This window comes from Oculina patagonica, chromosome 2, assembly GCF_052425735.1.
Source record: "Oculina patagonica isolate OP01 chromosome 2, crgOcupat, whole genome shotgun sequence".
NCBI classification, from domain to species: Eukaryota; Metazoa; Cnidaria; class Anthozoa; order Scleractinia; family Oculinidae; genus Oculina; species Oculina patagonica.
In genome coordinates this window covers 29,271,969-29,286,516 of record NC_135759.1, presented here as the reverse complement: position 1 = coordinate 29,286,516, position 14,548 = coordinate 29,271,969, and the positions used below count along the sequence as shown (strand labels likewise).

Genomic DNA, 14,548 nt, shown 5'->3' with positions numbered 1-14,548 from the left:
CAACCACAAGCCGTCTCCGTCGTCATTCACCCTGTAAAACAGAGCCACCTCGTCTCCGTACCGAATAGGGTCACTTGTAGTCAGTCTTCCCTTGGCGTAGATGTGGAACACTTTTTTCCCGTGTGTATAAAAGTTTTCCGTTGCCTGACGCTTTGAGAAATTGCAGTCATTTTTACTACAGGCTAACCAATATGTCGGCATATTGGTTGATTCTTTAATGGTGAATAGAACAGCGTCCCCACTAAAAATATAGTCTGGATCTTCTTCTTGTTCTTAGAAATAAAGAAAAATCCTTGTATGAACTTGTGTAATCTTTTCTAGACAAATCTTCGTCCCTATTTTTTCATACCAGTTGAAATCCCTACCACATCTGCCCCGTTGAAAATAAAAATTTTGTTGAATCTTTCGTTAATGTTTATACTTTTAAGTAAAGTATTATTGTGGTTTCTCATCAAAATTTGACACTGCAAGTTTGGCGTAATAAATAAATACTGTTATATTAGGTTTCCAATAGTTTCAACCAAATCTGATGGCATTATTCATCTTGATTTTACCTGCATTTGAGTAACACAACTGATCCACTGCTAGAAGAAGAAGTGTCATACATCCAAGGGATGCCAAATTCATCTTTTAATTCCACGTTTTTCTGCAACATTAATGTTATTAATTTGAACTACTAGATTAAGCAGATAAGTGGGTAGGTAAGTAGGTAAGTAGGTAGTAGGTAGGTAGGTAGGTAGGTAGGTAGGTAGGTAGGTAGGTAGGTAGGTAGGTAGGTAGGTAGGTAGGTAGGTAGGTAGGTAGGTAGGTAGGTGGGTGGGTGGGTGGGTGGGTGGATGGGTGGTTGGTTGGATACAAGTAGATAGGGAGGTATAAATGACAAAATTGGTAAATACTACGCTGTTGTCAAAATACTGTTTCCGACGTTTCGGCAATGCTGCCTTCTTCAGGGGAACAAAACTATATCAGTTTCGTCCCCCTGAAGAAGGCAGCATTGCCGAAACGTCTGGAACAGTATTTTGACTACAGCGTTGTATTTACCAATTTTGTCATTTATACATTTAGCCGCCTACGCTGCGCAGGGCTTCTAATTTAGATAGGACGGTAGATTGGAAGGTAGTTTGGTCGGTCGTTGGATAACGCCCTCATATTTTTTTTCCAATATATGTGACGTCTCATAATTTGTTTGCAATCTCTACTTAGCCACACTTTTGCATGACGGAGTGACTGAATGACCGGACCAATTACTGTTGACAAACTTTACACCAGTATTACAGCAAATAGCATCACGGCTAAACTGCTCAACCACGTTCAACGTAGCCTGGGAGCAGGCTCTCTATTCGGGGCAACGTGAATTGAACTCTTCGAGCGCCGAAGGCGCGATTCCGCGAGAGCCTGCTCGCAGGCTAAGTTCAACGGATCAGACTAATAACATCTTCGAGCGACAGCAGCTTTCTCACTTGACTTTCAGGTTTCTTGTTCGTGTGTTTTTGTGTTTGGTTCAGTGTGTCCGGCTAATAATAGTCTATATTTTTTCTCTTTCGTGAATAATACTGAAGCCCATGCCCGTGTATAATATAAAAAGTTCAGTTGGTGGAGTGATGCGCTAAACAAGTACTTCTACATTATTATGTTCTCTTTGGAGACCCAAGGACGTTACAACAGCTGTCCAGTGCTAGTTGCTCAGGCATCGTCCTCTTCATTTTCGTTTGCCGTTGAAAGTCTCCACCCATTTACCGAACAAATCGTCAAAAATCGGCTTTAAGCCTAGGTATCAAGGCTAGCAGTATTCATTACTAACAACCAACTTACATTGCAATAATCTCAAACACTGAGGAGACTGAATGCGCAATTAGTAAAAGATTCCTGGTAAAATCGCGAATGCGACTACCATGGGTGCGACAAAGGAGTCTAAATTTTTAATATTCCCCCACACGCCCACCAAGACACGCTCGATCACCTCGAGATGCTTGCTGCCGATATGGATCGTTTATGGGTTTCACTGAAAAACAATGCTCTGTGTTTTTAAAGTCATTTTCAGCGTCTAGACAACTTTCACAATAATTATTGTGTCCATTAAAACAAAAGTACTACTGGGCAGTACTACTTGCCAGAACGTTTTTGGTCATTTAGGTTGTGCCACCCAATTCTTGAAACCGTTCTTAGACTTCTCAAATTTTCAAACTCTTTCCTCGATGCCCGCTCTACGGACTGTGCCATTTTATAATCGTTCTGACGTTTTACATGCTAATGCCAACTCAGACCGAAAAAAAAATAACATATTTCATTTCGGATTAAAACGGCTTTAGCCATAATCCATAGAGTTACTTCAACCAAAACCTCGTTGAACCTGTTGAAAAGTTGTATGTGTTTGTTGTAGTACATTACTATGTAGCTTACATGTACATATAGGGTTAAATGTTGTACCGCCGCCTTTCTTCTTCTTACCTTCCAATAGTTTAAGCAATTTCTCTACCAGGAAAGACTCCTCTCAGTCCACTCGTCATGGCGAGAATACGATCGAAGTGAATGACTGATGTGGATAGCTTCTCAATTCCATAATCGCCACGTCCAATTAGTCAGTCTCCAACTGATTATAACTGGTGCTCCTTGACACTCCATTACACGCCATTAGCACAGGGCAAGGTACCCTCCTTCTTGATATAAAATAGGCCAGTAATCCTTCTTTTTTTAAAAAAAAAAAAAAAAAAAGCTTACATGGATGATTGAAACTTTTATCAGTCCATGACGAAAGTAAGTAAAAGTTTTCTATTTCTTAAGAATTTATTTAATTTCATAAATATCCCAAAAAATCGCATTGTATTCCTACGTTATCGCTTGTCAGACCACCTCCATATGCACGCAGTAGGCGGTGTAAGTTACGCCATATTTTAAATATCCAGTTCTCTGTGAGAAAACAAAAGAAAGATAAATCTCCGTTTCTCGTAAACAAGAGAGCCTACGATATTATTCCATCTTAAAGAGAAAAACGAAAGTAAACGGGTGAAGAATTTAAAATAACTCGAGAAGAGACGGTATGTTTTGTTGTCACCTCAGTATTCGATAGAAAAAAATTGATATGGCCATACGCTTCATGAGCAACCATAGGTCCGAATCTCTCCATCAACGTTTACCCTCGATCGAGGCAACTGACAACTATTTGAGTGATTGCCCGGATGACGAAAATACTTTCACGCAGTAGATCTAGTTTTAAAATGTAAACATCATCACCTCACTTCTCCGTTTCCAAAATATTCTTTTTCCAGCTCCTGTTGACTTCAAAGTTTGTGTGCCATAAGCAAATAAATATCGATTTCAACTCCCTGTATGGTTCATTTATTTACCAATCGGCCTTTCACTAGCCTCAAACCCAATTTTTTTTGTTTATCGAAGGGGATAATCAGATCAAATGTTTTTCGCAATTATTTTATATTTTACTCTTGTTGTCCTGGCAAAAAACAAGGAATACGAGGGGTCAACACATGAAAGCAATAGCAGGTCATACATGTGAAAGGTATCAGGAGCTCTTTTGTTTTTCGTTGTTGAAAATTTCTTTTAAATTATTTTCTCATGGCTTGTAATTAAGTTTAAAACTTTCTTAAATGTTACTATTTTTACCGATTTATTTTGATACAAAAGAGATGACACTTTTTTCCACTGACGTTGCTTCTCAAACGTTCTGCAACTTAAACTTTTAAACCCTCGTGATATTATATTCACTATTGCTATGTCATATGCAAGCTGAGAGGTCTTATAGACATAAGTATACTGGCCTACGATTACTCTACTTTCCATATCAAAGTAGACCGGGTAACTCACTAGCGAAGATCATAAAAATATTGCCATACATCAGTAGTTATGTGGATTATCTTAATTAGCATTTTATTTACAAAGACATTATATTGTCACTTGTACTGATAACACCACTGCCGTGTACTAAACAGCACGCGATATCAAGACCGATACCAATCCCGCGAGGATTCTGTTAGTGTTGTCATGAGGGTCTCCACGGTTTCAGTTGCAAGAAATACATTCACTCAGTTCCCAAATAAATTATGCTGTTTCGTCATTGAGAGTAGAGTAAATTTAGCCTTAAATTACAAGTGACGGCGTATTCAGCTATGCTGATCGCTTGATCTTGTCGTTAAAGGTACGGCCACCCAATGTTTCTCATGTTTCGACTTCCCTTCATTTCATTTTCCAAGCTTCAGTGATCAAGCAACCGCTAATGACGATCGTCAGCAGGCATGAGTGAATTTTATTACAATCACTTTTCTCCATAATTAATCCTATGATCGCTGATTACAAACCATACAATCACATAGAAAGACATCAGCGAAAGATCGTCATCCATCACCAAGGCCGATCGCAATACCTAATTTAAGAAAAAAATAAATGCTTAATTATTCCCTACGTTGACCTACGAAAAGAAATCACACAAACGTTACTTTAATCGTTTCAACACAAAGTTGAGACTCAGGAGAAACTTTGACTAACATGGTGATCATTTATGTTAGTTGACGTTTTGGGTTATTTAAGCAGTCAAAACTTCTGCTCAGAAAAGTACCTAAAGAGGATAGTTATAGATGGTTTTGGGTGAACTTATGTATTATCTGACAGAAGCGAAATTAATTTCAATTGTTATGAAGCTGGACTTTTATTCCCCAACAGCGTGCGCTATCATTGGCTACTTCGAGGTCACATGACATCTGACAACAAAACTGTTTCCCGCCAAAAGTCTCCGAGCGGGCAACGTTGCAAAATCAAATCAGGAATTGAATGTCAATGTTCCCCTCGGCTCCTCGGGAAGCATCGAGATTCTCGGGACACAAAACTAACAGTTTCCCCAGGACCAGTCAATAAGTGTTAATTATTATTATTTTTTTTTTCTCTTAGCCAGTCGTATTCGCTTTTAGTATGAAATATTGGGTAGCATTGTTACGTTTCGCTCTTTTCTTTTCGACTTTACTTGTTACAAAAATACCCACAGCCGTACTTCTTATAAAACATTTTACGCCGTCGCCAGATTTAAAAGCCTACTGCTATGTGAGGTAGCACAATATTTGATTTTAATTTGAACTGAACTGTCAACCAGCGACAACAGTTAATTGAAGGGGCGACTGATTTGCTGTTGAAAAAGCTCGCTTTCATGGTGTTAATTAATTTTATCTTATAACCTAAAGCTATTCCCACGGACCTTCATAATTAAGAACAATCAATGTCACATTTCTTTGGATTTCAGTTGAATAAAATCGTAAATATAATTGTTCCATTAGCGATGAAAATGACTTTCACTTATAAATGACATTTTTAAATTAAATAAGACTTGTTTGTTCACCTGTAAACTTTCATTTTGACAATCATCTTGTTTACTGCATGTCCATTTTCGTTTGACATTTTTTTCTATCAGGCGGTTTCAGCGTGTATTATGAAAAAGGCGTTTTAACTGACTTTTAAAGTCCTTTTTGAGAAAGGAATAGGCTATTGGATTGGCAGCTGAATTTATAATACAAACAAGATCCAGCAAATGATCAATGTTCTCAGGTATATCGCACAAGCTCCATTCAGGTGAACAAAACCCTTTCCAATGCTCGGCCACAGAGCACAGAATAAATATTACCATGACAACTGTCATCATCTTCGCAGTTGCTTCCCGTTCAAAGTTCTTGGAATGTGGTTCTGCAGTTACATGTAAGTTTAACGCACCATTCCTGTAGTTGAACCGAACTTGTGCTCGTAAAGCGCTCGACTCACGCGCAAGATTACGCGCGATAGTGAGTACACGCGCGGTCAATACAATCGAAACGATCATCGGGATAGTATTAAACAGTAACGTTTTGATTATAGAGAAAACATAGTCTTCTTTTTCTTTTGATATAACGACCGACTGCGGAACGACGAAGAAAATCATCGGCATAAGCCATGTTCCGATGATGACAAAGACTACCCTCCACGCCGTTACAATGGTTTCGTGTTTGAACGGTTTCGTAATGGCGATGTAACGATCTGCTATCATGGCAGATAAATTCGTAATCGAACAGTACTGAAAGAAGTGTCTGGTGATGAAAATAACATCTTTACAATTTGGTGACCGGCAGGTAAAGTTTTGGACAAAGATTGGTGGAAAATATGCCAGCCCAACGAAGGCATCCGCTACTGCAAGTGACACGATGAAACAGTTTGACTTTGTACGCAGTGGTCGTGTTGTGAGGATCAGATATGTAACAAATCCATTACCAGCAATTGTCAGAACAGTGAAGAACCAGCCAAGAACCCAGAACCACAGATCTGAACCGCCATGATTATCGGTTTGCATCATTTGGATTAAATTACAATCCGATAACACTGCCTGCTATCATCATTGGGTAGGGAAGTTTTGTAACTTAGTTTGCAATAATAATAAAGTTGAAACTTTGCTTATGTCTCAAGATTTTTGCATTTGTGATCGGTCAGCAATACCTTTGTGACGGGAAAGTCGGTATAGCCGAATTACCTCATTCTGACGACGAGGGTAACGACTAAAAGTGCTTTTTTGCTGTGTGACATCAGAAGTCGATCAGAAGAGACCGCTGAAGTAGAAACACTTTTCATTGTCGACTTTTCACTGATTTGCATATCCATACAGTGAAAAATAGAAGCAAGTCAATTTTAAGTTCAAGCTGTAAAACCTCATGATTTTAAGTAACATATTTTTAAAACTAATTCTTTAAGTTAACGTTCTCTACAGAAAAAAGGGGAACGAGTCTTCAAGACGCTGTAAATCACAGTTTACATGCATGAGCAAAATAAACAAAATGATCCGTTTTTAAAAGGCTTGCATGCTTACATAATCGACCCAAGGGCTGGAAAAAATCGATTTCAGATTTTTGTTCCTTAATCCCCAAACGGCCTCGAGAGTGAGTTCAATAAGGACAGGTTCTTTAAAATCAAATTGTAATAAAAAGTTTGGCTATTTCAATCGTTCCTTGGTCCTAAATCTTCGAGGTAATGGGCTGGATACGGCTGGAAGTGATTTCGTGCCCTTTCGTGCCACCCATGCCATAAAGCAAAAAATCTACTGACCGTGGGTCACTTTCATTTTGGTCAGCAAAAAAGCAATTATCACTGGTCAAGCGTTCCCAGGAAAGACACCGTAAAATTACGGTTATAAGCCTTCCCCCTCGGTTGTAGGTCCATCTACCTCGAAACAAAAAAATACATCCGATTACACCCCTCCCCCCCCCCCCGGATATAAGCCCTGAGCAGGGCTAAATGTTGCTTTATTGTGCGTTTTTAACTTAAAAAACGTATTTCGATCAACACTTCCGTGGCTCGTTTCGAAACGTTCTTTTTATTCTACTTATAAGCCCCTCTGCTTCTAAGCCCACCCAAAACCCCTTATGAAGTCCACGAAAGTGGCTTCCTCTGAAATAGTTTTTAGAGTAAGCGGCCGGTCCCAGGAGTCGTTCGCTAAATTAAGATTAGTGTCAACCTGTATTCAGCTTTACAAGTGGGGGGAGGGGGGGGACAGGGGGGTCTGAACCTCCCGCCTCCCGTACCTTTTACTCCCGCTTCCCGTATCTTTTACTCATGGCTCCCGCCCCTTTCCGTAGCTGTTCTCTCTTGTTTTTCCCATGTCCATTGCGAAATATAATGAAATGTTACGAAATTTCACTCGTTTTCTCCCGATTCCCGCCACCTTGAGAATCCCGCTTCCCGCCCTCCCTCCTCCCGCTTCCCGCCCCTTTTCTCCCGGGCTCCCGCCCCCCTCCACTTACAACTTTTGTTCCTGTATCAGGATAGCGCCTGGGATAGCGTCAACATCGCGGCTGAGAATGACCGGGAGAAAATGAACACTAGTACCCAGGTCACCGCCCAGCAAAGAACGCCTTGTTGTAAATTGACTGCCACGAAAACAACTTTGGTTCGTTGCTCATTTCTCAGTTTACCAAATGTGATCGCCTTTGGAATAGTTTCAGAAGTGGAAACGTGCTGTACTTCTGGTTCTCCTAAAACAAGAATAGCTTCTGGATATTTTCAGAAATGCAAGTCAGAGAGGAGCGACCTTTTATCATCAGGCATTTTTCAACTATAACTCGAATCACGGGCCTGTTTACCAGTGCAGGTAAAATTATTTTATGTTTTTGTTTCCTAATTTTTTTTTAAGCTAAAGAATCGTTCGCAGGCATCGTGAAATCTTATGATGCAATGCAGATAAAGTAGGCAAAGAATCTGCATTTAAGTAACTATTATGTCATGCGAAATCTTATTAAAGTTTGGATTTATTCGAGGTTGTCAGATTGAAAAGGTTTTATCAATAATTTATTTGGCTTATCGTGTAAAGCACTAGATTTCTGTTATATCTTGTAAATTTTAATATCCTTTTATTCGAATGCAATGTTGCATTCTAAAAATAATAGCGAGGAAGGCTGCTTACAAATTTAGGAAGCTTACACAATAATTATTGTTGTTATAGTTATGAAATGTTACAATAATTATAGTTGTGCACGGGCTACTACACAACAAATTAATATTCGAGTCTTTACTTTGTTGATTTCATGTGCATGAATTTATTTTGACCGACTGTAATTTTTGTTTCTCTTCTAATAAAATTCATTGGCCAGGCTACATTCTACCTAGATTAGGCTGAAGATCTTCGGTGTGGATTCAAAATTGCACGGCGTACTGGCGTATGATTGTAGTCGGCATCTTTGAACTGTCGTGCAGATGACTTATTTTAAGTATAAATAATAAAGGACCTTGGCGTAAACCTATAAAAAAAACTTGGTGTATCCTTGGCGCAGGGTGTAGATGGAATGCACCCTGGTTCATTGGTCGTGTGACAAAAAGAGAAGAAAAATAGTCTAAGAAACAAATCATTGACTAACTTTACATGTTGTTTCAGCTCAAATATCGATAGGGGTACATGTATAGTTATCAGTCAGAACCGTCAAGTTGTGTGGTGGCCTTATGGTTAGTGTGCTGGAATCTGGATCAAGCGGTCTGGGTTGAGTTCTGGCTGGGGCACTGCATTCTGTTCTTTGGCCAGATGCTTTACCCTCTTAGTGCCTCTCTCCACCTAGGTGTATAAATGGGTACTGGGAAATTTACTGCTAGCATCCCAACAAGGGGGAGGAGTAGAAATACTCCTAGTCGCTTCATGCTGGATGAAACCTGATATAAGCTCCAGCAGGATGGACCGAGAAAATATATTTTAGAGAGCCCCCCTCCCCCCCCTATTCTAGGGTCTTGATGATCAGGCCCCCACTTATCTGATGGTCTGGATCCGGCACTGCAAATGTCACATATAATTGGCACAAAGAATGTCATAGCTGGGATTTTGGAACTGTCTCAAAACCTGAAAACGATTACAGCCTTGGACAATGTTACATGATGAAAGTCATACTTAAATAGAGCAAGCCACTAAAGGCACACGTTTGACAAAGCTGTACCATCTAAATTGAGCTTTGAGCAGTTTTCAGTGTACATAAGTACAGTAAATAATTAGCCTTTTTGTTGAAAGGGTTTTAACTTACACTGTATCTTTCTAATCTTGTACTAGCCCTTTGGTGGACAGGTGTGTTTCTGGCTGACAAAGATGATAAAAGAATAGCTGCTTATCTTATGTAAGTGAGATATTCTGTTGCACATACCGGTACATGTAGTTCATTAAGTTGTTGTAATAATAATAATAATAATAATAATAATAATAATAATAATAATAATAATAATAACTTTATTAATGTGTCTGTTACATCTAGCAGTGAGGAGACCCCACTGTTAATAGGGGACACCTATAACTAAGATTTGAAGGACTCTTCAAAAGATATTTCTAGAGTATATTAATCAGAAGCACTAAAAAGGGGAAAATCAAATCAGTTAAAGTTGTCTGCAATAATAATGTATTGTTAGTCCTAGCTCACTGCATTTAATATGTGTAAAATCAAAAGTTTGCAGAATATGTTTCTAAGTAGAATATTTCCACTTTTTTCAGGATATGTGGATTTGCCGTCACATTTTTTGAGATAACATTCGTTCTGAACAAGTGTGTTTGTTGTAGGTAATGTATCAATTTACATTTTGTGTATTTTACTAAAGAATTAACAAATAATTGAAGGAATGTCAGAGCTGTGCTCTAGCAGAGCCCACGTGCCACAGGTGACTAATTTTTGTCCATGAACATCTTGTATAACTTAAATGCTATTGTCAGTGAAAGTTTTTAAGAACTGGGCATCCAAGAGCTTTTCATTGTTTCTTGTCATCCCCTTGGGAGCATAGGGCGTCCACCAGTTTCCTCCAGCACACACGGTTCTTTGCTAATGCTTTGGCCCTTCCCCAGGAGTAGCCTACTCCAACTCCTGCAGCACAGATCGCTTCCAATTGTTCCTTGGTCGTCCAACTTTCCTCTTTCCCTGTGGGTGGTAGTGCAAGGCTTGTCTTGCCACATTGTTACTTTCCCTTCTGAGAGTGTGGCCAATCCAGTGCCATTTCCTTTGCTTAATAATTGATGTTACAATGGATTCCATGTTGTTCCTTCTTAGCAGCACTTCATTGCTAATTACGTTCGGCCACCGGACTCCCAAGATGTATCTGAGACATTTGTTGACAAGAACTTGCAGTTTATTGTGAAGGGCCTTAGTTGAACGCCAGGTCTCACATCTAATAGAAGAACAGACTTGACATTGGTGGAAAATATCCTGAGCTTGGTGTTTAGAGAGTGCTGCCTTGAGAGCCCCCCCCCCCTCCCAGAATTCCCGAAAAAATAAAGACTTACTAAGAGAAGAGTCTTTTAAGCCCCCCCCCCCCCACACACACACACACACACACACACACACAGGGAAAAATGCTCCGCCGTCCCTGTTGTAAGGCCCTAAATGCATACCTGGCCTTGCCGATCCTAACACTAATATCCTTATCTGTTCCACCATCTGTTCTGCATGATGACACTGCCCAGATAACAAAACTCATCTACTGATTCAAACGTAAGAGTTTTTGGGCACCTGCAACTATGCTAATTAAGAGCACAGCTTTGAATGTCCTATAAAATTTAATGGTTTGCAAAATTACATTTCAGTTCGCTCCTGGCATATATCACAAGGAATTAAAAATCTTGGATGGAAGTTTTCACAAGTGAATTAACTTGTAAACATTTCCCACCTCTTCTATAGGTTTTTCCTCTGATGAAATTTCAGGTGGTAAACAGTTGCAGTTCTGAATTTCTCCCATATAAAAATCATTAACTATCATTAACAATCTATCATGTACTGTACGTGCCCTGATAAAAATCTTTTTAAAATAAGGTTCTTAAAAGAACTGCACTTAGATCTTTTGTGAGTCTTGATGAGTATCTTATAGGATCTCCATCCATATCCTCAAAGGTCTTGTATGTAGGATCTTGCAAAAATTCTTGCAAGTCCCTGCAAAGAATATTAGAGACATTTTTATAGAGAATATATATTGAGAGACATTTTTACAGAGAATAGTTAAGTGAGAGGTGACTGAAGCTCACCAACCCCTCACATGCATCTGCCTCTCATCCTTTCCAGCCGGTAGAGAAGCTGGCGGCTTTGTTTAAATATGTTTACTTAGTCAGTCCGTAGGGTTAAACAAACTTCTATTTGTTGCATAATACTATTATTTTGATAATACCTTTACCCTGTAGTTAGTTTTCAGTAGCATTCATGTATATGGATCTACTGTCACCTTAAATATTCTGTAAAGGAAGAATTATAATTAACTGCGTGTACATTGCATGTACATGTACATGTATACTAAGTGAACTTTGAAGGGACTATGTCACAGAGACTCAGTTTACAGATTTTTGGTCTAAACTGTTCTGAAATTAGTGGAAGGCAACCTATCCCATAAAAAACAATATCTTTGAACATCTGAAAGATGCTATAACCTTAATTTGTGGATAGAAATCAAGCTACGGCTATAAATATCGATTTTTTGAAGACACACGGCAACAATTTGAAAACGTTTGCCTGACGTTTTCAAATTGCAGTGCATTTCCATCTGTGCCATCCGCAGCCAATAATGCTAGTTAACAGTTTCAGTGCTCTAATATAGTGCTAAATTTTTAATAAAAATGGACTATTACTGCTAGCTTTCATGGGACACAAATATAAATTTTGGCTGTTCAGAAATCTGGTAAAATCCTTGACATAGTCTCTTTAAGCACCAGGATCAGATGTGACCTTCACGCTGTTGGTACAATGTAGTTTATATCAATAGAAGGCAGACAGTAAATGTTCAATTTACAAATTAAGCATAACTTCACTGCTTTCTTTCTCAGGGAAGAGAGCTGTGGTTACTCACTATGGAAGTACATATTGGCTGTTGACAACTGGAAGAAATCTTTGTTGTATGCATCCTTATCTATCATGTGTTACCTGCATCCTAAAGAGTTCTGGCAGGCATTAATTGCTGGGGTTCTTCTCGATTTTACAGCATTACTTTACCTTATAAGAACTTTTAGAACCAAAAATGAGAATGAACCCTACAAATATAAACAGCTAGAAATTAGATAATTTATTCTGACTTTTAATCAGTTTACGATCACGTAGTATAAGTGCTACTGATGTGTATACAATACATAATCTCTGATGTATTTGTTGTTTGCTAGCACAAGAGAGCTACATAAGAACCCACTGCACTCTATAAACATTACTGTTTCTGTTGTTTTCAAGTTGGGTATAAACATATTTTGGTTGCAAACTTTCATAATCCTGCTGTCTAAACTAAAGTGCAAGGTGAATATATAATTAAACAACATTTCATGAACAGTGGACTATTTTTTGTTCACATATGGCCCAAAAGGTTCTCAATTGCTAACTAACACATGCGACAACATAAAATACAGATCAATATTAAGGGAATTATTTATGGATAAAAAGGAAAACTAGGCAAAGTGGTTTTAGATGCAGAGAAGTTTTATTGCTGTTCAGTTTTTTTAAGTATCAGATTTGAGTTACATATACAACTGGAGCGAGTGAAACAACAAATTAGTTTTTCTTTGATGACATTCAAAAAAATTTGACCAAGCTGATCAGGACCATTCAATGGCAAAACAAAATAAATAAATAAATAAATACAAAAATAAATAAATAAATTTAAAATAGACATATAAATGAACATATAAATCAATCAATGAAGTGATAGAAAACTGTTCTATGACTGTGGATTCATTTACAGAATTACATGTAGAGTGATACTCTATCAAAGAATAAATGTTTAATAGAAAAAAACTGTTATTTAATTGTCAATACTTTCTTTTAATGAATGCATGTAAACTATTAATCATTATTTATAATTACTTGTGAATGATTAATATAGTACAAGTACACTTTATAACTACTGTATCACATTTATGAAATAGTATTGGTAATAGTATGAGTGCAAACCAGTTCCAAAATATTCGGGCATCTTTCAGAAGCATTTGAGATGCCTCAGAAGTCTTTGTAAGTTGTTGGGTCTTTTCAGATGTGTTCAGATGTTCTCAAGTTATCTTTGAAAACCAGGAAATCTATGTTCATCTTCTAATCATCTTTAAAAGTCTTTAGGATATCTTTGGCAAATCTTTAAGTGATGTGTGTTATTCTTTAGAAGACCTCAAGCGACCTTTGGTTATTTTGCACTCAAGTTATCGTACTGATTTCAAGTTTTATAGTTCATTAGTATGCCCCCCCCCCCACTTGTATACTCTCAGCCAATCAGGATCGAGTGCTTTTCAGTCATGTCAGACAATAATAATTATTTATATTATTTTCAATAAAATTGTTATCAGTATACAAATTATATGATTATAATAAAATCCTAATAAATAGAACATGTTTCGATTTCTCTTTTAATAAAATTGCTTGAGAAAATGTTATTATACGTTGAAAATCCATATTTTCAGGATAGCATTCAGTTTGAAGTACCCTGGACTAAACAGCCTAATCTTTCTACCAAGTCACAACAGAGTCGGATAAGCGACTTGGACAAAGAAATTCCCAACTTTCGGGATACAGAAAATTACATTTTCGATGCTGCTTTTTATCCTTGAACACCCATTGCTCTTATAACGTCCTCCCTGGTGGGGGCAGGGGGAGAGAATTCCCATATGAAAGAGACAGGGAGGCTCGTCTCGCTTTGGGGTGTAAACATCGGATCTTGGTCTCCAGGTGTTCAAGCCCAAGCTCCTAAAGGAGCTACGAGCATACGATCAGATACGTTGGGCCTAAGATATGGAACATAATACCAAAGGACATTAGGAGTTTACCAACACTGTCATCTTTTAAGAAAAACATTCGTAAGCTAGATTTAGATATTTTAATGAATGATAATTGCTGCGCTAATTGTATTCTATGTAGTTCTTAATGTAAGTTCTTAGCTTGTATTTTAACTGTACATATTGTAAATATTTTATCTTGTATTTTAACTTGTATATATTGTAAATATTTTAACAAAATTTTAACCGATTTTAGCATTTATTAGCATATTTCGATTTTGTTATTTTTCTTTTACTTTAAAGTGTCCCCATTTAGTGGTTTTATTACTGCTATTTTAGTTTTTTTTTTTGACA

At 37.9% G+C, this 14,548-nt stretch overlaps 2 protein-coding genes across 2 annotated transcripts; one reads left to right on the top strand and one right to left on the bottom strand.

The window, feature by feature from the left end:
* Positions 1–5,416: 5,416 nt before the first annotated feature.
* On the bottom strand, positions 5,417–6,319 carry LOC144642275 (octopamine receptor beta-2R-like). Its single transcript, XM_078501252.1, has one exon. It carries the CDS (start codon positions 6,317–6,319, stop codon positions 5,417–5,419), a length of 903 nt encoding a protein of 300 aa, XP_078357378.1.
* Positions 6,320–7,874: 1,555 nt separating this feature from the next.
* Positions 7,875–13,820, top strand: LOC144643991 (transmembrane protein 72-like). The gene is made up of 4 exons (XM_078503391.1): positions 7,875–8,104; positions 9,542–9,605; positions 9,974–10,039; positions 12,278–13,820. The coding sequence occupies exons 1-4, from the start codon at positions 8,023–8,025 to the stop codon at positions 12,510–12,512; spliced, it is 447 nt and encodes a 148-aa protein (XP_078359517.1). The 5' UTR covers positions 7,875–8,022; the 3' UTR covers positions 12,513–13,820.
* The last annotated feature ends 728 nt before the right edge of the window (positions 13,821–14,548 follow it).